We start from the raw sequence: 24,043 nt of genomic DNA, 5'->3' as shown, positions 1-24,043 counted from the left end.
ACTAAGTCTCCAAATACATAAAATCTCTCTCACCATTTACATAATTTCTCCCTTAACTTTCATGCCTTCAAAAGGCCCCTAAACCCTCTTTTTATACAAAATATTTGTCTAATAATAGGGCAAAACAAGATTTTACATATTTAGACCCTTACAATAGTCTATCTTCGAAATAAGACTCATTCCTTTTTTTGAAAATTGTCCTTATTTAATAATTGCCTTTGTTTAGGCAAGAGGGAATCGGGCTTGATACACTTTAAATAAAATCTGCGCTAAAAATATCACAAGCCACTCACGTGGCGCAATGGTAGTGAGCATTTTGAGGATGTGCATGCAAGAGGGAGGTCGGTGGTTCCAACCACCACACCGGCCTTTGGCTTATAGCCCAATTTAGCGGCGTTCAAAACAATAAAACAAACATCGGTAACATATGTTTCAAACGGTCGTTGGTGGTGTAACGGCCACCGGCCGAATTTTAGGGGCCGGTGGTCATGGGTTCAAAACCCGGCGCCGCTACCAAATATTTATTATTTTGTTATTAGTTTTTTTTGTTTTTTTTATTTATTATTATTATTTTTTTTTTTTTCCACCTCAAACTTCAATCGAACATATCTTTTGCATATGAGCTCCATTTTTGATGAAACGAACGTCGCTGGAAAGCTCTTGACGAGATCTTCAATTTGAAATCCATTGTTGACCACTTTTGAGATGATTTTATTTTCACCTTTTGATGACCTCTGCACTTGGTTTGACCAAACTTTGACTGGCTATAACTTTTGCATATGAACTCCTTTTTCATCCGTTCGAATTGCGTTGGATCCAGGATTTTGAGAACTTTAAACTGGTATTGATTATTGGAGTTTTGGAGATACTTCAATTTTTGATGAAAATATCCCCCGGAACACTCAAGGTCAAGTTCTTTGGTCCCTGCTTCAACATTAGACCTACCATGAAACCCAAAATCAACAAGGGGCTGGGTTCCCTGGCTATGCTTGAGAGACAGTACTTTAAACATCACTTTCACGACAATATGTCCAAGTTGTCCCTCTTGGACTCTACGGGCAAACTAACTATGCTCTACGATTCTATTGTGTGTGGAGGTGCTCTCTTTCGAACACTAACTAGACCTCCATTGCGAGGGCTCAAATCCTTCTCCTTTGGTGTACCATCAAATGTCATCAATCCACTCCTCAGCATTATTTTGGTCGAGTTTGGGGCTCATCCCTTTAGACTCAAAGCCATCTTTGACTTGGTCTAGTTCCTTCATCTTCGAGGTCTTGCAAATTCTATTGATGGGCGTCACAAATACTCTTATGCAGCCCATTGCTCGTCTTTAACTGTTGCCAAGTCCAACCTTGATGGCAAAGCCGGTTTCATCCCTATTGAGCTCGATCAAGATCAAGATTAATTCTCCCTCTCTTCCAGTACTCTCTAGATGCACTCGCCCACCTCCTTCCCTCACAGTAGGAGTTGAACAACCATGTAAGACTTGACATCTACAGACAGTACATTACCACAACCCGGTGCAACTCTTCAGGGGGTCTCCAGCCAAAAATGTCCTTCTATTTTGAAAACCTTTTGGACATTGAGGACGGGGTCATTGTGCACCCTTTATACTTGTCTCAATCCTTTATTTTGTAGTTGCATTGCAAGAAATTTTGGACCGAACCAACCAATCCAAAGAACAAGGGAAAGCAAAATGGTTCACTAAGGTTGTTAAGAGGAGAATTCGGGCCAAAAATCTTGCAAGTTGCAACTCCTACAATTGACAAGGGTAAGGATCAAATCACTCCACATGAATACCATGTTGCGGAAATCAATATTGGTCATGCCTCCTGAAAGCAAATCATAGAAGAATTTGACAACTCCACTCAAACTTTGAAAGATAGGATGAAGAAGATGGAAGAAGGATACCAGAAATAGAAAAGATAAATCAAGGCCTAGTGTCAACACATTAACAACTTGCCTTGTCAAGTAAGAGAGGAAGGTCCATCATTTGTCCCTCTAATGGGTGTTTCAACTGAACTAGTAGACGATGTTGACAAGATCAAGTAGACTTCTCAAGGTGTGAAGGTTTGGGTTGAAAGAATCTAGGAAGAAGCCTTCAAACATGCGATAGAATTGGTGCAAGTACATACTAGAGAATTAGTTGTACTCTCCAAGATCCAATACATGGAGGAATCATGGGAAGATGAGCATATTTACCAAGATGAAATGATTTATGATATTCAGAATTTGATTGAGACCCCAAAGCAAGGATTGATCGATGGTAGAGTTATAAGCGAAGGGGATGTCTATGACTTCATTCAATGGTAGAGTGCAATGATCACAACCAAGGAAATGTTTGAGAGCTTCATAAGGAAATCCGCTCGATGAAAAAAGATCGTTGACAACATCAAGCAAGGGGTGTCCGATATAGTTGCATTCTTGTTGTCACAAAGGTTGGTAGAGGATGAAATGGCAACATACAATTTGAAAGTCAAGTTGGAGTTCTTTCAACTAAAAACTCAGCTGAATGTTTTTGAAAGTAATGATTTTGAGAACTTCTCAATCTTTTTGAATACCATGCACACCACTTGAGACTTACTAACGGAATGGGAGGAAAGTTTAGGAAAGGCAGAAAGAGCAGTTTTAGTTCTCGAATTCAAGCAATAATCGTCACCAAGTATCAACATAGAAGAATTGGATATGGTGTTAGATCAGTTCCATGCCTTCAAGAGGCAGAATCAAGGATAGATGCATTTATTGTGTAGTGGGTGTGTGCTTAGTAGTCATTTATTACACCCCACTCCCTTCTGGACAAGCATTCATAGTGGGAATTTATTACCCGCTATAGCAGTAGATTCCTTATTGCATTAGTGTAGATTCATTTTCTTTGCCCTAACCCTAATTAGAATTAATGTGCCACAATCTGGGCAAATGGTTTTTGTGTTCATCCAAGCCACCTGTTGTAATCAAGGACCTATATAAAGGCCTTACTTCTCATTTGTAAGGGAGGATTTTCTATGACTATTGCTATGACCTACTGAGATAATAGAGTTTTCGTTGAAGCTTGATAAAATACTTGATGTGTCTTGGTGCTTGCTTGTTCTCTTAAGTTCCCTTATTTAGATTAAGTTAGTTTAGTTAAAGTGTTGTGATTGCAATGGAGAAGATGGTGTTTTGATGAATTCCTTTGGTTCATACTTTTGACATTTTAGTGATTCTAAATTGTTGTGCAAAGTTAGTTTGAACCCCTTTCATGTATATGTTTAACTTCTATCATTCATATACATTGTTCTTTATGATGGTGTATGTAGTGGTATGAAAAACTTTCGCATAACCCTTGAAGATTGCACCACTGCACATGTAGTTGTAGTATAACTTGGTGAAGCGAAGCTTCATAAATTAAGGAATTTTCCTACCAAAATACCATCTTTTGGCATCACTCCCCTTAGGATTAGAATGGAACTCCTAAGCCTTATCCCATTTCATTTCTGCATATTTTGTGAAAATCCAAAAAACAGTACTTCATTGCAAAACCTTTAGATAGCTCCCACATCCAGTATGACTTGAAATGAATCTTAGTAAATATATGTAAGGCCACTTGTGATCATCTAAAAAACACATCAACCACCAAGCTTATCCACAGTCAAGACCTAAAGTTGAAGGAACCTTGGAATCGTCGTATGATCTTCTTGCAATCTTAGCATATACAAGACTTTCTTCAAGAGAGGAAAAGATATTTCAGTATTTTGTTCTCCTATTTGGAGGGTCATAAACATGCATCAACAAGTAGCATTTATGACCCTTCAAGTGTTGGGTTCCACTCCCGTTCAACCCTTTATATCTTAGTCCATCGTACTTCATCTTTCGAACTAGCATATAGATGACGTAGGAGCTCATATAAAATTTCCTTGTGTGCTCCACATTTATCAGCTTTTCATTCGGGGTTTCACATTTGAGCCCAACCCACTCTATCCTATCATCATCTACCTAACATTCAAGCTCCGAATGAAGTGTCCCAATAATACAACTAAGCATCATAACCATATCACTATACTCCCGCTACAAGATCGAGCCACACCAACTCATTGGAAATCTTGGAATGATGTGACCTATTCTTTTTCAAACATTTCTTATTAATGATTTCTTCACAAAATTGAATCCCAACAATTTAGACTTTGAGTTTCAATGTTTTTGTCACCATCCTTGGGGGTGAAAGAAGCCCAAATGCTTCAAATATGGATGTCGAAGAAAAATCTGTGAGAACGTTTCCATTTGAATCCTTGATTGTTTTGTATTTGGGGCTATGATGTTTGCAACATTTGACAATTAGTTCTAAATGTTGAAAGGCAAAGGAAACTCGGCTGTAGCAACAATTCCACGATTCATGATTATGGTGGCCGAGTGTTCAGCTTGTACCCAAACATCATTTTGTTGAATTCATTCATTCTCCAATTTCAGCCCATTCGGAAAGGATCTTTTTGATTAGGGGTAGAATTCTCTCTACTCATTCTTTATCAATTGTCCTCAAGTCTCTCCTATTCCTCAAGGATCTGCCATTCCTCCTTCTTACAAAATAGAAAACCATCATAGAAAAATGTTCGGAAGAGGATTTTGGAAATTTGTCAAGATTTCTCAATTTTCTTCAAAATTCACTTTCTATGCTTTCCTCAAGGAACATGCTAATTTCTCCAATGCTGAAAAAAGTTTGAAGTTCACAATCTTTTCACAAAGTCCAAGAGAATTTCTTCTCTCTCTCTCTCTCTCTCTCTCTCTCTCTCTCTCTCTCTCTCTCTCTCTCTCTCTCTCTCTCTCTCTCAGGGATTCTCAATATCTTCACGTTTTCTCGGAGAAATGTTTTCAAAATCTTTCTCACGAGCCTTCAGAATTTCACTCTTTACTCTCAATTTGCTCTTCAACTTTATGTGTGACAATGAAAGAATGAAGTGGTTTCTTATATAGACCCTCTTCATAAAAAGTTGTCATTAACACTATAGGCTAATATTAGCCAACTTTTTGGAAAGATTTTTGTGCCACTGTCGTTTTTTGTCCCACTTTTCAAAAACGTTGCCAATTTGATGCTTTTAGCTTCATGAGGAAATTGTGTCATCATTTATCCAAATTCAATTTTTTGGGAAATTAATAAATAAATTATTAATTTTATATTTTATATTTAATTAATTTCTTTGATTCAATCCAAAATCGCTTCTCTTTTTGTTGGTTTTGGAGGATTGTTGCCAATGTAATATCACTGTCATGTTTTTGGTATGTATTTTCCAAATGACAACGATCTCTTATTTATATTGAGAATAAGCCATGAAGAGACATGCCCCATGAAGGTACATGTCTATTTGTTAATCAAATAATTAATACAATAACAAATTTAATCATGGTTATATATATAACAAGCCAACATGGTACCAAAGCCAAGTTCACGCGCAGCGAATGAGAGGGTTTGAACTTCGAGACATCAAACAATTCTCTTCTAGAACATGTACAATAAAGGGATGTTTACAAACAGAGAGATTAGAAAGGATGATACACTATGTGGCCTATACGATGGCAATATTTCGCTACTTTAGCTCATAGATTGGGATATGAATAATCAAAAAATAATATTTTTTATATTGGCAAACACTAAGACCTCATGTTTATAAGGTTATGAATATCGAACTTGTGCATGATGGTTGAGATAAAGGAGGAGTGAGGGCCCATTTGGCCAAATTGCAAAGCTGAGGCATCTATAGCGCTAATTGTAGAGGTCTTCAATCCACAAAGAGATGGGCATATTTGGAAGCACCAAAGCTCGATTAGTCAAAACAACACATGGGGTGATTGGCATTTGGCATCGATAAAAGAATGTCACGCAAAATCCATGCTCTTCACTGTACCAAAAATGATAAATGAGGAAGAGGAAGGCATCATGATTTCCATGGCAATGGTCTACGTTATGGGTTATATTTACTGATATATCGCCAATTCCATGAGGCTCCGCGTTGATGAATTTTATAAATACTGGTTGCCCAAGAACCTGTATTCTTAGTTGCTTGTCAGGCGTAGGTGTCTCCCACCTGTGTGGTGTCTCTATTGATCGACTGCCCCAAATGAATTTCTTATTTACAAGGGCCAAAATCATATCTAGTCAAAGGCAGAAGAAAATGTATAAGGCAGAGCATATTTGATAAGGCTGCATGATACATCAATGCCTCAACCCGTTAAACATATTTTGGAAAGGCGAGAACTATATATATACACGTCACATTAAATGGAGATACCCCACATGGATAAAGTGGACCCACCACAGGATAATAAAGGTGGGCTTAAGATGGAATATAAAAGGAGATAGGCATATAAACCTATAAGATAATCAATTTCCAACGACCGAAAATAGAACATTTGATAGACGATAATGTCAACATATATCTAACGTGGATTTATATATGTAAAAGGAGCTATTGACATTATAAAACAAGGATATTAAAAGGCGACCAACTATTGAATGAAATCCACGAGATGCATTGGAAGGGGAGATTCCACAAAAAGGACATGCAAACCCACGCAAGCACATGAGGTGCGGTCCACAGAAGAAAGTGAGGTGCGGGATTAGAATATGTTAATGATCAGAATTTTATTGATAGCAAATAATATTATTAGATGATAACTTATAATAGATAGTAAATTTGAAATAATTTACTGTGATGTCAATATGTATATTGAGATGAATTTATATGTAGGCATATGTGATTAGAATATATCTATGGATAGATAAAATGTTTAAGGAAATAAATTATGATAACTACATCGAATATTGAAATAGAATTGATTATAGAATCAAAATTCTAATGTTTTTATAATTAAATGATATTATTATTGAGAATAATTATTAAAAGTGATTTTTATTAATATAAGAGCTATTTGCCTTGATCTTTTCCTCTAAGGATATTCTTGCAGGAAAAGGCAGATTGATATCAGATTAAGAGAGAGTCGGACACTTCTTCAAAGGTAAAAGAGCTCAGAAGGTTGATGCTCAAAGGGAGTCTGACAGATCCATTTGAAGGAACGGATAGAGGATAAGTTTCAATATGGTTTTTTAAATAAGAGGGAGTTTTGACTTCATGTAAAACTTTCGGTATCATGTGTGTGATTGCATGATTTAATGGGCCTATCCCCCATGTACATCATGAGGAAGTAAGGACTTCCAAATGATTATCACTTGTATTTGCAGAAGTTATTGGAAGGTGATGATCTTACAATAACTTAAGTCATAAATATCATATGTTGATGTTTTGCAAGGCATTATTTAGGGTATTTGGCGAATATCATATGTTGATAATCTAGAGGCCAATACTCATGACATCAAAATGTTACTCAGAGTATTTGGTGGATAACACATGTCGAATAGTCGAATAGTCACAATATGCTCAAGAAAGGGTCCAATCAGGAGTGCTATGTTTTTCAGTACAGGTTGGAAGGATGCTGAGGATAGAAAGAGTTGGGGATCCCATTGTAAATGGCGATGTTGTTACAAAGATCGCAACAGTAGTGCTAGCACAATTGAAGGTTCTAGCAATGGTAGTACTTCCAATGATGACACCTCCCCTTACCCTAATGGTAGCACCTTCAGTGTTGCTACTACCAATGACACTACCAACTCTACTATTTGTGGGGATGAAGATGGAACTTCCCTTGTTGGTGTCATCGGAAGTAGCAATGGCACTATCAATAACTATACTAGTAATGTTTATGACTCAAACACTGCCATTTTTCTGTGTGGTAGAATAGTTGTAATGATATTTTCCTCCATGTCATCTTCTAGCCCAATGGTGGCATGAATCTCACCCTCTACATCATTGGCTAGCATTTATGCACCCTCAACAATTAGAGGCTCTAGCGATGGTAGTGTTGGCACAACTGGAGATTCTAGCAATGGTAGCACACCCAATGACGATGATGGCTCCCCTTTCCCTCATGGTAGCACCTTCAATGTTGTTGTTACTAGTGACACCACCAACTATACTATTGTGGGGTTGAGGATGGAACTTCACTTGATGGTGCCGTGGAAAGTAGTAATGGTACTATCAATGACTATACTAGTCATGTCAATGGCTCAAACACTACCACTTTCATATTTAGTAGAATAGTTATCATGATATTTTCATAGATATCATCGTCCTTGTACCCTCCAGTAGCTAAGAGACTTACATATGCGACACACACATTAGCTGAAGACACCTCAATGGTATCTTACTCCTCTCCACTAATTTCACTATCATACTCTTGTTGGTGTTGTGATTTTTGTTACCTCTTCCTAGTTTGTTGGTCACCTCTAAATAGAGTATCCAAAAGTGTCGAGTAGAAAATATCTGGTGTGGACAAGTTCACACAGCTAAGTAGCTAGTAATTGCCCCACTCATTTGATGTTACCTAGATCCACATGGCATCAAGGAACAAACCGATGGCATGTCGTCTCATATAGAAACACTTTCGTTGAAGAGTAAGCAACTCTTGAATTCTTTTCGAGAGTCCCAATGCCCAATTATACATTCTCCCCATGCATATCCCTAAGATGTGATTTATCATCCATACAATTACCAGCTCTTAATGACATCCACGATACACTTTCACTCTAGTGTCACCAAGAAAGTTTTCTTCACACCCCTACTACTACTTTGTTCAAAATGGTGTCCTACTCTTTGGGTGTTAGATCATCCCAACATACCAGCTCTGTAATGTCCCCGATTTAGTAGGTTCCAGTAGCTTGTTAATGTTTGTTCATCATCTAGCCCTCATGAGCTGACACTTTGATTTGAGGATCTCTATTGAAGTGACTTGCTATTTATAGAAGTCAGATGAGCATAGTTTCTATTTTTGGTAATGCAGTTGTGGCACTCTTAGTCCAAGCTCCATTGGCATTTTATCGAGCTTCATTATTGAGTTGCATATTGCCAATTATTAAGTAAGTATAACTTAATGAATAAAATAATGAGATCTTTGTTATGATTTGAAGGTGTGATGTTGAAGCCTTGTTAGTGAAAAGTATCTCCAAGAAGCTAAGTGGCTTTAGTGTATGGGTGAAGCCTTGGCTATTAAAATGTTATAAAGTGTATGCTTCTTGGAAATCTAACCATACCTTTATCGCATTATTTTTTATGAAAATAGAGACCAAGGTTTTTTGGCGTGAGCTTTGAGGAAGTCTGAATATGCCTCCAATCTGGTTGCACTATGAATTGGCTCAAATTGCCGATGATTTATGTATACCTTTCTCAGATATTATCTGCAGTTCGATCACTGTCTGAAAAGCATTGAGCTGAGAATTAATAAATATATTGTCTGCATATCGTGGGTGAAGTGGCAGCCACACTTAGGCGTCCTGATAGTGCAAGAGATCCATATTATCTAATGTCATCTGGGGCATATTACAAGGATATTCTTGATTTTTGAATACCAGTGCCTGTACTAGATATTTCCTAGATAACATTGTTCGCCCTATAGATTAAAATCTCTCTGAGAAGTGGCAGATATCTCTACTTCTCGCGAGAACTTTTGCAAAACCAGAAAACGTAAGGATTTCTGGCAAGAAATTCAACAGACCTCAAATTCTCGCAGATTAGTTGGCCACTTCTCTGCAATAAATTGTGAACTTCTCGTGATAACTACTCCTCTTGGATGGCACCAGTAAAAGTGGGAAACCCAGCGACTTGCCCATTCATTGTTTATTTTGCAATTTTGAGTTTTTGGAGGAGAGAAGAAGGGGTTTTCCAGAGATAAATAGTTTTTGGCAGCCTTGTAGATCGATCACAAGTGGATTTGAAGCAGATCCAAAGAGATTTTTCAAGCAAATCCGGATTCACAAGTAAGTTTTCTAAATTCATTTTTTTTAAGTGGTAAGGGGAAGAGGGAGATGTAGATTAGTTTCATATTTTATTTGACACTTGTATTTGCTTATCTTTTTGCAAAGATAATTTTCTATTTCTAGTTTGATTTAGAGTTCAGTGTCAGAATATAGTTGCTAGCAATTGATACTCCACATGAGGATGCAATTTTGTTACATATTGCATTTGTATATCTAGATCAGCTTGTTTGGTTTGTTTACTCATTATTGACAAATTAGATGCATATCCTTGTTTAAATTTTCAAAAAAAATGCATTACTAATTAAATTGAAGTTATTTTTAAAATTCCCGACAAGTTGCCGATTTATCTCTGATATTTGCCAAGAACTTTTTTTTTTACCTCACTAATAAGTGGCAGAGAACGAGATTTTGAACTATGGTTCACCCTATAGTGGCAAGCTAAGATCAGGACAAGTTTGATGAGCATAACTGTCAAGTGGTTATGTTGCTCAATATCTATCACCAATGAGATGCTTCCAGAAGTGCCATCTAGCATGACTGTTGCTGAGATTTGGACGCATATGAAAATCTGCATAAAATGTCAGTCAAGGATAGAGCATTATTTTTAAAGAATATATTGTTCTCCATCATGATGAACAACGAGGTGTCTCTGCAAGAGCATCTTATGAAGATCAAGGATATACATAATCAGCAAGAGGCTACTGATAACAACATGGACAAATAGGTTATGGTGATCATTATGCTGAAAAGCTTACGACAATCCTATGAGTACTTCATTGAAACTCTCAACATTATCTCCACTAATGGTGGCTTGAAGTTTGATGAGCTGTGCAATAAGTTGTTGCAATGACCAGGTGAAGACAACAGTTTGGTAGCAGCAATGTGGAACAAGTGTTTACTGCCCAGGACAAAGGCAAATGCAAGTCCATTCAGCAGAAAGGAGTCAACAAATGTAATGAAAATCTAAAGAACACCACATGCCACCTTCATGGTAAACTTGGTCATATATAGCTGTTCTGGAAAAAGCGGTTGGCTGATCAAAAGTCCAACCACAGAGTCTCAAAAATTAAAAAATAAGCTCATGTTGCAGATCATTCTGAAGAGAAGTCAGCCTTCTATGCATTCATTGCCAAATGACTTGCAGGTTCTATCTTTCGTAGGATAGTTATTTAATTAATTGACCATTATGGGAAGGTATTAGAACAATATTGTATTATTTTACCTTATTATGGTCATTTATGTCTCTTACATTGTCCAAGTAGTTTAGTTAGCAGCTTTCTATTTTCTCTGTCAGATAGATAGTTTGGTATATTTCTATTTCAGTTCTTAGTTAATGATTGGATTTTTTTCAAAACATCGCCTTTGTAATTTCTTATTTCAAGAGTCTTTGTCTCTGAATATCAAGTCATCAATTATTATTTCATCAACCCTACCATTGTAGCTCCCCTATTTAGTTGGGGTATGTGTTGGTCTTCTAGTTCACACTTCTCCTCCAATTTGCAAGATTGGATGATTCAAAAGTGTAATGAAAGATGCTTGAAAATTCACACGTTTATCCACAACCATACTTGGGTTCTTAACTTGATAACAATGTACACCGAAGGAAAGGAACTAATGCAATCGAGGGCCATGATTTGCATAAACTTCATCATATTGCAAAGTATCATATTTGCACAATCTTTTCTCAAGCAGACACTATGAGTAGTCATTGATTCAATTATCTATATTGCAAGAGTGTGGATGCGAACAAGTCATGAGGGCAACCTTTGATGATGTGCTCATCTAGTACAAAAAACATACTCAAGGTAACTCACAAACATGTCTAGATAGAAAGTCTAAGCTCTAAAAATTAAAACAAATAAAGTTACCTCGTGTTTTTGGAAAAAAATGAACCATTTATTTTCCATTATTACAAAAGGATACTAGTTACAAACATTCGAGTTTCGCATTGTGCTGCACATGCCCCACAAGTTGCTGGGAAAGTCATTACCTGAGAAGCAGGATATTATCATGTTTTTGTTTTGCACACTTCCACAGCTACTTACAAAAACTGTTAAAGAAAATTCAGTATCTATACCTCTTCAGGGGTTGAATATTTAAAGAGCGCTGCAGCAACCTCAGCACTATTACCCTGAGCAATAGCTCGGTGCACTGCCAGTGCCCCAACAGAACCATGCGGTTCTCGTTTAGTTCCTGCAGGAACATATCGTGTTCCGTCCTTGCAAATAGGGGCATTCTGATCCATAGTTTTTTCAGCAGCTATTTGATCATTATCAGGAAGAAATCCTAAAGCTTCTTGCTGCTCAGATGTACGGTTGTAGAAATTTACAGAAAGTAATGGATCTTGAGATGGAGCATACCTATATATCATGGACAAACTAAGATTAGAAAATATTTCAACAACCTTGTAGATAAATGTATTAAAAGCTATTTTAGCATATTCATGTTGGGTGCATGGTATGCACTGTGCAGACAACATTAATTCAATTAGTGCAAGAATATGTGCTTCAAGCCAGGAAAACCCAAAAGCAAATAACAACATAAGGAACATGAAAGTTCAGCTTAAATACACTTCACAAATTAATGAAGAGATATAAGACCCTCCTCGAACTATTAATGTTAAGAATGTTAGCTTCTTGATGAATTGAAACATCTAAATGGTTTATTGATTATTCATATTCATTGTCATATGTATAAATATATGTGTGTGTGTGTGTGTGTAAGACCCTCCTGGAACTATTAATGTTAAGAATGTTAACTTCTTAGTGAATTGAAACATATAAATGATATATTGATTATTCATGTTCTGTCATATCTATCTATCTATCTATATATCATAAACTTATATTGCAGAATACCAATTATCCTTGAGAGTCCATTTATTAATGACTTGTCATTCTTATATAATATAAAGTATTTGGATCATGAATATTGTTTGTATCAATTACGTCAGACCCTTGTTCTCACACTGATTGAGTATTGGGTGTCTTTGCCTTGGCACACGCTGATTGAGTATCAGGTGTCTTTGCTTTGGTTTATACACCGATTAGTAATCATGTGTTCTGTCTTGTTTTACACTCCGATTAGTATCGGGTGGTTTTGTGTTTAGTTATGAAGCAGTGCAATTACATATATGTTTAGGCATGATCACGTAGGGTCATGTCCCTACGTGATTATGTTTCAACATATATATACTTGCTCTATTTCAATCTGCAGATCATATCAATAAAATAGGCATATCGATCTCAAGTTAAAATCAGAATACTACTTCTCATATATTGAATATATATTGGATTTACATGAATCATTATATCAGGAAATCTTCTCACAGACTTTAGTAGTGATTATTATTAGACATACATAAAAGGAAGAAGTCAAGCATTTAAATTAGAAACTCAACGTTCTCCAGGATCAAAGTAATCTCAAGAATGAAATTACATTTGTTTAGTCTCCTCCAAATAAGATCTCTAAAACTTTACAATTAAAACTATTTAGCTAAATTTCTTAGAGGAAAATTGCCTGGAAATTCTGCAGACATCAATGCTTAAAATAGTTTACTAATGCTCATAAATTAGTGTCTATATTCATAATGTAAGAAGCGAAAATACCACCTGGTCCAAACTCTTATTAAAATGTCATGGAGATTATCATTCCATCATACTAGATCTGAATCACAGGATTGCAAATAAATTTATCAAGCAGCCTGTATTAACGAAAATTAAATGATATTAACGAACATACTACAAGTTCCTATGGGAAGTTCCCGATGAAGTGGTGTGAATTTAAAGTCACAGAAAAAGCTTTAATGCTAACTTACACCTTCAAATCAAACGAATATGTCTCAGACAAGAAGAATACATTTCTATTTATCCAATAAAATGTGTTTCAAATTTTCAAGCATAAAAAAAACATACGGGTTCTCAATGAAGCTATTTCCAGCTGGATCATCAACTATGAATGTGAAGGGTTTTTTTCCTGTTGCGCATAACTTCAAGTTCACTAGGAAGTGGTCCAATGCTTCTGCTGTCTTCAGATCTATTTTCTGCAAGTGTCATAAAAATAGGTTGCCCAACCAGTTTAACTTTTATATTAAAGCACTTGTATTTTATGTAATACTGCTTAGAAGTATGCAAGAGCCAACTTTGCAGCAAGTTCATACCCTACGCTCTTCCTGAAGTGCTTGAAGTTCATTTGCAGCTCTTAGAAGGACCCCTTCAACCTGCATGTTCATAGGATGGTAGATTGAAATTAAAATACATCTCTTAAAAGAAAAGCTTTTCAAAATAGAGAGAACAAAACCCACAATCAATGAGAAAAATTTGTAGAAAAGTTCCATCAAAAAGGTCAAGCATGAACATAGTTACATCTGTTGTGCCATCCAAACCAAACTAGGCTACATCTGTGAAGAATTTCCAAAACGGTTTTACCATAATCAGACAGGTGACCCATAGTATATTTTTAACAAGATGCTAATGTATAAAATGCTAGAAGATAGTAAACCATATCCGACTCTTTAAAAGAATTATTCTGGTATTTTCATTTATCAGGAGAAACAGTCGGACCGAATGATCATGAACATTGTATTGTCATTGACCTCAAAATGAATGTGAGAATCCAAAGTTCCTAATTAAATTTTGATATAGCTTGTACATATGTATTTAACAATAATTAAACTAAGTTGCCGGTTCGGATGCTGGTACGGATGGGGGTTCGAGATTCAGATTCAAAATTCGTCCAAATATTTTTTGGGTTGGGTTCCGATTCGTTCTGGGTTCGTCCATACCAAAACATATCTTTTCATTAAAGATATATGTGTGTGTGTATGCAACAACAAATAAGTCCATACACCACTCTACTAATAGTAAAGCAACATAGTAAAATACACCACCATATCTATGTTTCAATATAATATGATATTAATTACACTATTTAACCATACATATAACATCATACACTTGCTTGGTAGCATGCATGGGACATATTTCCATATCAAGGGACATATTTCCATATTAATGTGCTGCTACTCGCAGTTTACCAAATGTTCCTTTAATGGCCAGGATTGATTTCATGAGGAAGGTACCTCTCAAAGCAGGGTCAAACCTTTGGCTAGAGCCAGATGATACTATTTGGTGTTCCTCATTGATTCATTTGGATGGTCAATGGCCAGCAAATCCTATTGACAATTGCATATTAGTAGCCTCAAAGATATATCTTCCAGTTCAAATTAGCTGGAGCAAACTTGGTTGAATCTATGTTGCCAAATCAAAATGTAATACAAGGGCATGTATGTGGGTACAGTAAGCCAGTACAGAAAAAACAAACTGGGGCCGGGTACTTCCGTAAAAGAACATACTAACAAATCCCAAATATATACACATATTTACAACCTAAAACTAGCGTTCAGCTCCACTTACACAATTTCAACCATATGTTAAACAAAACTAACATAAAAACTACGAATACAGATTAATAATTTAATATCAATTTGTCAAATTCAGATGTAATATATATTCATTTTACAACAATTAAAAATACAATCCGTAATCTCCATCATATGCATGTTCATTGAGACCAACATCATCATCTTCAAATATGTGTGGAGTAGAAGTACAAACAGCCCCACTGCCACTCCCAGGAAAAGTACTCCAGCAAGCTGTGACCACCTCAAAAATGTGAAATCTGTGTGGCAGCAAAAACATCCAAGTCAGCTCACTCTAAGTCTAGATCCCATAAATTCATTTCCCCTTACACATTATATTTACATGTAGTAAGGAGCAAGTGAAAATGCATGTAAACCAATTTCTATGCCTTCTTTGATGCCAATTAGTTGTGTTGATGCGGGTGTTTGCATGCCACCAACACAGAATAAAATATATGGAGTATATTCTTCCCTCTCTTGTTAAGAGGAAATCTCACATGATAATATTCTTCAAGTGATATGACCCCAGGGTTATGTTTGTAAGGTCTTGGCTTTCACTCGGATAGACTAAGTTGATGTGTGATTTCTGGACAGCAAATGCAGCTTTCTCTTTCACTGTATGTGATTTCTCCTACAGGCTTTCCTGATGATAGGACTTGAATCTCCAGCTGTTCAAGCATTTTCAGATTCTTCAAAGACATTAACACACTTCACTAATATTACTAAACTGTGGCCATCTTTCAGGAGAAGAAGCGATCTGCAACTTGGTCTGCCTTGCATGTACATTTATTCATTTTCTCACTGGTGCAATCCCCGAAGTGACCATTTTGGGGGTCCGTACCATTCTCTTTTTTCCCTCTGTTCACTATGGTCTGATCTTGGTGTGATTGTCTCCAGCCTGTTATATTTTTCTCTTGTGTGATTCGCTTTCGTTGTGTTTCTCTTTCGTTATTTTATTTTCTTTGTACTCTGTCTGATTTTCTTCCCCTCCCTCATAATTTCCTTGGTTTTGCCTTTGGTATCCGGCCGTTGGGACAGTTTCCTATTAATGCTATTAAGTTTAGATGGCCTCGGATGACCCTGGAGATACGACTGAAGGGACGGTTTATCAGAAAGAAAGTACCATAAATGGTGTTAAAAATCTAGATGTTAAAAATGAAAGTGTTAAGCAGCCTTCAAAGCAAACACCTGCAGGAGAAAAACCGTCTGCAAGAGAAAAGCCCTCTTATAAAGCAGTCCTTACAGAGGAATCTGAAACCATTTGCCCTCCTACAGCAGATTTTGAAGGAGAGTTCATGGTAGCAGCAGTGGACACCGGAGAAGTTTTGGGGAGAACCGCCAAAAGAGTTGGAGAATGTGGCGGAGTTACCTCTTCAAACACCAGAGGAGGAGATGATATGGCCCCTCCAGATTTTTGTGAAACTCTTCAACCATCTTCAAATGACGATATGAAGACTGCTGCTAGGAATCAGAAAATAATATTAAAAAATGTTGCTATTTTTTTTGGCTGCTATTGATTCTGAATTTCTACCTTCAAGAAGATTCTTTGATGAATGGCTGAATAATGTTTGGGGGACTAAATTAGGCATTCAGATTAGTTCTTGTAGAATGCTTTAAAAAGGTTTTTTGATATCTTCTTTAAAAGCCATACTATGCAGGAAAAAGTGTTCAAAAGAACTTTTAAGGAATGTAGTAAAAAAACTACTTTTAGAGCCTTCCCCTGGTCGACGGATGGCTAAATTTAAACAAGTGATAGCAAGATCTCCACCCCATTGGTTAGAATTTATTAATCTCTAACCCGAGTTTTGGCCCTTCTTGCCCCATATGTTAAAGAAGTTGGCTTATGTCCTTCAAGTGGAGGAATCTAAGATTACCTGACCACATCTCAATGCCAGAGTTCTTATTGCCTTATCTACTGAAGTGAATGTCCCCAACAGACTGGCTTTGAAGCTTGATGAATCCTTCTTTGAATGGGAGATTAACCTTTTAGGTAATCAAAATGCTTGTTTTCATTGCAAGAAAAACACTCACAGCAAGAAAAATTGCCCTAGTCTCAGCTTGGCATTTGTTAGATCGAGATTTCAAACCCTCTGGCCAAAGCACAATTGTTGCTAATTCTCCCCCTAAGCCTTCCAATCAGAATGTTAATGCTTCTAATGACATTATCTCTACTGATCAACCTTGTAGCCATTCAAAACCTTATGTTCCTACCAAGAACTCTTTTGACTCCCTTTCCAATCCCCTATTTGAAGAAGACTATGAAGTTATTACCACTAATGAGGCTGTTAATGATGTTCCTAAATCGATGAACTCTATCCAAGAATCTATTTCTAAGAACAATTATGTAACCACAGGTAAGAAGAATGCCCAGCAATTGGTTATTGAATCTATCAATGACAACACAGAAGGGATGAATAAAGATATCAGAAAATCATCTACTGCATCCTTAAAATATAGTAATCTAGTGAGAGGACTGAGTATAGGGAAGGGAGATGTTAAGTTGAAGGAACCAGACAATTTTAATAATCAGTCCATCCCTCAAAATAAAGATAATACTATTGAGTTGGTAGAGGCTCCTCAGGGTGAGGGTTCTAAAAACAAAGAGGAGGCATTTGTATCCAATAGTGAATATGAATCTGAAACTAATAAAGCTTAGAAAAATGCTTCAACCATGAACAAGGATACTTCTAATGATGAAGGATTCACTGTGGTTGGCGCTAAGAAGAAAGAATGGAAAAGGAAAATGCTTGATAGGAATTCAATTTCTAAGAGCAATAGCATCAACAATAGAGCTAAAAGACCTGAATTCCCTGACTGCTTTAATAACCTCTGTGATACTCCAAAAACACCCAAATAAGCCTTGATGCTCAAGTTTGCAAGCTGGAATGTCGGGGGTTTAGAACTGCCTGACAAAAATATGTAGTTAGAGATTGGAAAAATAAATTACAGCATATTGATTTTGTGTTTTTGCAAGAATTTAAGGTTATTGAATACCATTATTTCACTGTGATGAACTTTATATGGAATGAAGCCAATCATTTGTCCTCTTCCCATGAGAAGGGGAAAGGGGGTGTAGCCATTTTGTTTCACCCCAAATGGGAAGAGTTCACCTTTGATCATGGAACCTCTCCTTGTAACAGAATAGTCTGGATAAATTTATCCATTCATGATAAAACCATTGGCATCTGCAAAGTTTATGCAGCAAACGATTAACATGATAGAGAAAAACTATGGTATTGAATGGCCATGTTGCTACCAAAGGCTCAGTGGATTATTACAGGTGATTTTAACATGATTGAAAATGGAGAAGATAAATGTGGGGGTATCAGTAACTCTTGGAAAAGCAATGAATTTTTTTTTCTGGACCAAAGTCAAAAGAAAATTGTACCTCATTGACCCCATTTGTAATTAAAAACATTTCTTTTATGATATCTGGTTCACCTGGACTAAGAATCAAATTGGCAAAAACAGAGTGTATTGCACACTTGACAGAGTATATGCAAATGCCTCCTTGATCTCTTTTCCTTCAAACCTTGGAGCCTTTCCCATTCAAGTCTCCCGAGCATCTATCTCAGATCACTCTCCTATTTGCTTTGCAGTTGATTTCAAAAGATTGACTAACAATGGACTGGGACATAGACAGAAAGGATCCTTCAAATCAAATGTCTCCCTTCTCAATGTCTCAGACACCTCTAAAGCTATCCTAACGACAACTCATATTTCTAGATTGTGCAATAAAAAATTAAGCTTCATTGATCAGAGGAATATTTCTACCGAACTGTGGAAAAATTTATATCAGACTGTGAGAAAAAAGAAGGCTAAAGATAGGAATAGGGAAGAATACTATCCTCAAAATAAACTTAATGATTTGGAATCTAGCCTTTAGAAGCATAGAGAAGAAGGCATTCTTGTTCAACAACTCTCTGTTACCAAAATGGAGCTTAGGAAAATTCAGAATTACAAATTTCAGGGACCAAAGATCAGAGCTAAGGCTAATTAGATTCATGAAGGGGATAGGGTATCTAAATATTTCTTTAACCTAATCAGATCCAAACAAAAAAGAGAATTAATAGAAGGCATTCAAGGAGATATGGGATACACCAATGATCCTCAGGATATTAATCACATTTCTTCTAACTACTATCAGAAGCTATTCTGATGCAGTACAAGGCAAGTGTATCCCCAAAGGAGATGACCTAGCCCCTAGCAAATAACCACACAGCAGAAGAATAACAATAACTCAAAGATTCAGATCCAAAACAATGCCAATTTGCATAATGGAATCAATAGATTTACATCCAATATGCCCAGTTGTAAGGCCTTCTACGTTACGGCCAAATAAATCAGCAATTAGAATAATAGTTCTGCAAAACCTCACAAGATCCAAACCCTAGCTAGCTCAGACCCACTATCTGGTAGAAACCCCAAGAAGAATATAAATTTGTGCTCGCAAGCCACCACACAACCTTCTTGTTTCCCAAGCCCACACTTAGCTACTAGATTTGCTAAACTTCGTTCCTCTTAGCTACTCTTGCTTAACTCCATCCTAAATGAATGACTCTAGACATCACAAAACCCTCTACTTATACTAAACCAAGCCACAGGTCGGCCTAGCGAGTTAAATTAAATAAACACTCATATTAAATACACACTCAAGTCACAAGTCGGCTTGACAGACGAAATTAAATGCATAATTAGGACAAGCCCCAAGTTTACAATTCACAACTAACACACATGACAACATAACATTACGCAGCCTTAAACATAGGACCACACGCCATCCAACAATCCACATCTAAGATCACACAAGCCAACTCCCTCGGGTCAAAGCTCGCAGAAACAATCTTCAAAGTCCACCCAGGAAATAGGAACAAATTACCAACAACCACCAAAAAAGGCTTTAACTCCAACACGATCACTCCAATCCTAATGTGCGCATAGGATAAGGTCCACCAATATGCCTTGAAGGTAATCCCAAACGCGTGAAACACAAGGTCCACAAATCCAAGCCTAATGCTCCTATAGGATTGCCCACTACACCAGGATGCTCATGCATCATATTCACATCTGAATTTAGCGATTCCCAAGAAGAAGTCCTGTCAAAATGTTTGAAACTAATTCCTAACAAAGTCTCAGTACATTGGAAGAGAACTTTGAGCAAGGATATATCCACTGTTGAGATCAAAGCAGCTATTAGAGATATGGCAAATGATAAATTTCCTGGTGTTGATGGCCTCCCTGCTGAATTCTACAAGAAAAACATTGACTGGATTTCTTTGGAACTTTTTAACTTATATAATGAGGCATACTCTGAAGGATCTTTAGGGGAAGACACCAATATTGGAGTCATCAAGCTATTTCCTAAGAAAGAGGATAAATCTCAGATTGGTAATTGGAGACCAATTACACTTTTTAACCTCTCTTATAAAATCATTTCTAAACTCCTAGCTAGAAGGATAACCGATCTTCTCAAAGAGGTGGTAACAGAGACTCTGACAGGTTTTATTAATGGAAGATACATCCTTGAAAATATGATAACAAGTTGGGAAGTTCTCCACTGGGCTAATGAGAGTGGACAAGAAGTTGCCATAATCCTCTTGCACTTCGAAAAGGCATATGACAGGATAGAGTAAGCATTTGTCTCAGGGATGCTTACAGCCTTTGGGTTCCCTCCATATTTTTGTAATTGGATAAAGGTGCTCTTCCATGGTGATCTCTCTGGCCCAATTTTCCTTCAAAGATCCATCAGACGAGGCTATCCTATTGCACCCTCTCTATATGTTCTAGCTACAAATGCATTGTTTTGTATCTTGAGATCTCCTCTTGGGCCTCCACTAAAAGGCATATCACATCCTAATCAGGAATGTCTCCTTAAAGCAAAGTTTTCTGATGACACAACCCTCTTTATTGAGATCAAGGAGGAAAATTTCGATGATATGGTTAACTGACTTCAATTCTTTTGCTCTGCCTTTAGTGCAAAGATCGCCCCACATAAATCAACTGTCATTGGATGGCATGATTCAAGACTGACCTGGTTTGGCCCAAAAGGTTGGACTTGGGCTGGTCTAAACTGTATTGTTAGATACTTGGGAATCCCCTTTGTTGTATTTCCTCCTCTTAAGGGTATGTGAAACTGGGTATATTCAAAGATCAAAAAGAAACATCATAAATGGCAGTCTCACCTTTTATCATTAGCTGGAAGAACACAGATTGTTCAGAAGGTGCTATCATCACACTCAATATACGTTGCTCCTGCAATGTTATGTAATAGTTATCAAATAGTGAAACTTGACAGAAACTTGAGGGATTTCCAATGGTTAGATGGCAAAGGCAATAAGAAAAGACATGTTGTAAATAGGAAAAGGTGTTGCATGCCTAAATCTCGGGGAGGTCTTGGCATGAGAGACCTAAAAACTCATGGCATTGCTTTGGCATCAAAATGAATTCTTAAAGCCATTACTAGCAATGAACCATGGAAGATTCTTATTAGAAATAACATTATGAGATCTGCAATAAAAGAAGGTAAACAGTGGAAGGATCTACCACTTGCTGATGTTATTCTTGGGGATTTTGGAATTAACATATTTGGCTCAAATGTATTTGCTTCTATTTGGAAAGCTTGGACACAAATGAGAAGGTTGCTATGTTTCATAGGTGCAGTATGTTGAATTTTCAGGATCAGATTTAATAAAGAATGCAGATTTTAAATTAATTCACAAAGTCAGAATCTTCCAATGTACAAGAGAAAAACTCAGCAGTATATAGATATATTGATTTTGACTGGGTTACAATATAACCAACAACAAGATCGATCATGCAACTACAATCATATTGTGTTGGTAAACAGATTTGTCACAGTAGAATTGCCCAACGGAGTGTGTGGCAAACCGTTCACAACAGTTGGATAGGCCCTTGGTATGCGGCCTTCCTCTACGTTTTGAGGGGCAGCTCCCTTGTATGATATAATTTTTAAAGGGTTTTTCGATTAAAGAATCTAAAACTTCGAAGTTCAGGAGAAAGTCATGGAAGACGAATGCACCACACGCCCTCACAACCTTCTTCAGTAAACAAAATCAATAACAGAGGTGTTCAAGAGCTACGCTTGAAAGCAACCAGTATTATTAAGAATTATCATTCGTAAACACTCGCATAGCACCACGAGAATGTCTACTACAGCGTATAACAATTGGGATTTAAAAATAAGAAACCCAAAGCACATCTCATTTCATTTCCTTGCACCAAGAAAGCAATAGAGATTTTTCAATTCAGAGATAAAATGTGTACATACTTTCAAAAATTTATCCCTAGATCAAAATTTCAGCATAGTGTTCCCTTATTTTTCCAACCAAAAAGTCCCTTTACAATGCTAAAAGATGCCCTTATATAGACATAGAGGTTAATAACTACCTCTCTGTGGTTAATAACTACCTCCCAAATACGTGATTTGGGTGAGGTTAATTAACCTCTACAAAATTAACCTTAAATGATGAAGATCACTAATTGAAATGTACAGCTTGGAACATGTCTTCAAAGGTTGAATCATCGGCTTGCTGAGTTATTTGATGCAGACTCTTCTTCCTGATCATCACCAAGTTGACATATTGAGTATTGACAAAGAGACAATAATTCAACACCAATTGCTCGTGTATTGATTGTAATCTAGATAGTGATAGTACAATCTTGACTTCCCATTGATATAGATTATAGATTTTTCAATCCTTTTGAGACTGATTTTGATGAGCCATTATCACATCAACTTGTTGATACTTTGTCGACTCTAAACCATTGACTTGATATATACGAACCATGATATAGTTGAATGAGGCATTGTGTCCAAGGTTAGATATAGTAGAACAATTCTCTTTTCCTAATGTTGGTGCGAAGTGGTGTGGCTAGCCGAAGGTATGAAGAATTTCTAACAGCATAATATAGTCATGCATCCCCCAAACATGCTCATCATAGTATCCAGAGGAATGTAGAAGATGGAAGCATCACTACCACCAGCACTCTATCGACCTCTTTGGGTTCTAGAGAACTTTAAAAGAGTCTTTGCACTTTTCACAAGCTTCTTTGAGTAGTGTTTGTTATCCTTGAAAACAATTGATACTGCTGCCAAAGTAGTTGCCATCTCTGTAGCAAAATCTGAACCAGAGGAGCATGCAGTTATTGGACGTGTATAGTCAATATCTTCGGGTCTCACCTAGCAATAATAATCATTTGGATGGCTCATCCCACCTGCGGTATCCCCTTTCCAACTTTCCACTGTACTCGATATCACTCCAACTAAGCATAATCATAGCAAATGCACCAGGGAAATTGAATTTGATAGCATCTCCCACATCATAGAATCTACCAACCAAATCTATTTTGCTACCTCCTGGATCGAACATTTTGCAATCAAGGACAAACTTTTTCTGAGCGTCCAATATAAGAGTTAGCGAATACAATATTTGTCCGTGAGGGTCAAATGTGTATTCAACATGGGAAAATTGTCAAGGAAATTCAATGAATTAAGCTTCATAAGGGATGATGAGTGTATGGTGTCACAAAGCAAATATGGCCTTGTCTGTTGTTGGCGTCATTGCAGCAACATTCCATACTCTTCTAAGCAATCATGTTTAGCTTAGTTAAATCTATATAAAAAAATAATAATAATGATGTGCCTCTTCCATTCTCTCATTCTGCACAAATCCAAAAATCATAGCATTCCACAATCCCAAATATGGTTCTGACATTTTATTCATCACCTGGAGTGCATGCACTATGGTCCCACACTTGGAATACATGGT

The 24,043-nt window shown here is 36.9% G+C and overlaps 1 protein-coding gene across 3 annotated transcripts in view; it reads right to left on the bottom strand.

The window, feature by feature from the left end:
* Positions 1-24,043, bottom strand: part of LOC149565228 (uncharacterized) — a 196,891-nt gene that overhangs the window by 65,745 nt on the left and 107,103 nt on the right. For all 3 annotated transcript variants that reach the window (XM_089818779.1, XM_089818778.1, XM_089818780.1), the window contains 4 exons: positions 13,995-14,054; positions 13,750-13,877; positions 11,913-12,195; positions 11,759-11,825 (listed from right to left, as the gene is read on the bottom strand). In XM_089818779.1, the coding sequence (XP_089674905.1) occupies positions 11,759-11,825; positions 11,913-12,195; positions 13,750-13,877; positions 13,995-14,054 (538 nt within the window). The remainder of the gene's footprint in view (positions 1-11,758; positions 11,826-11,912; positions 12,196-13,749; positions 13,878-13,994; positions 14,055-24,043) is intronic.

This window comes from Cupressus sempervirens, chromosome 3, assembly GCF_028749045.1.
Source record: "Cupressus sempervirens isolate cs-2001-9-10 chromosome 3, ASM2874904v1, whole genome shotgun sequence".
Lineage (NCBI taxonomy): Eukaryota > Viridiplantae > Streptophyta > Pinopsida > Cupressales > Cupressaceae > Cupressus > Cupressus sempervirens.
The sequence above is the reverse complement of the archived record's forward strand: the minus strand, read 5'-3'. Positions and strand labels throughout refer to the sequence as shown.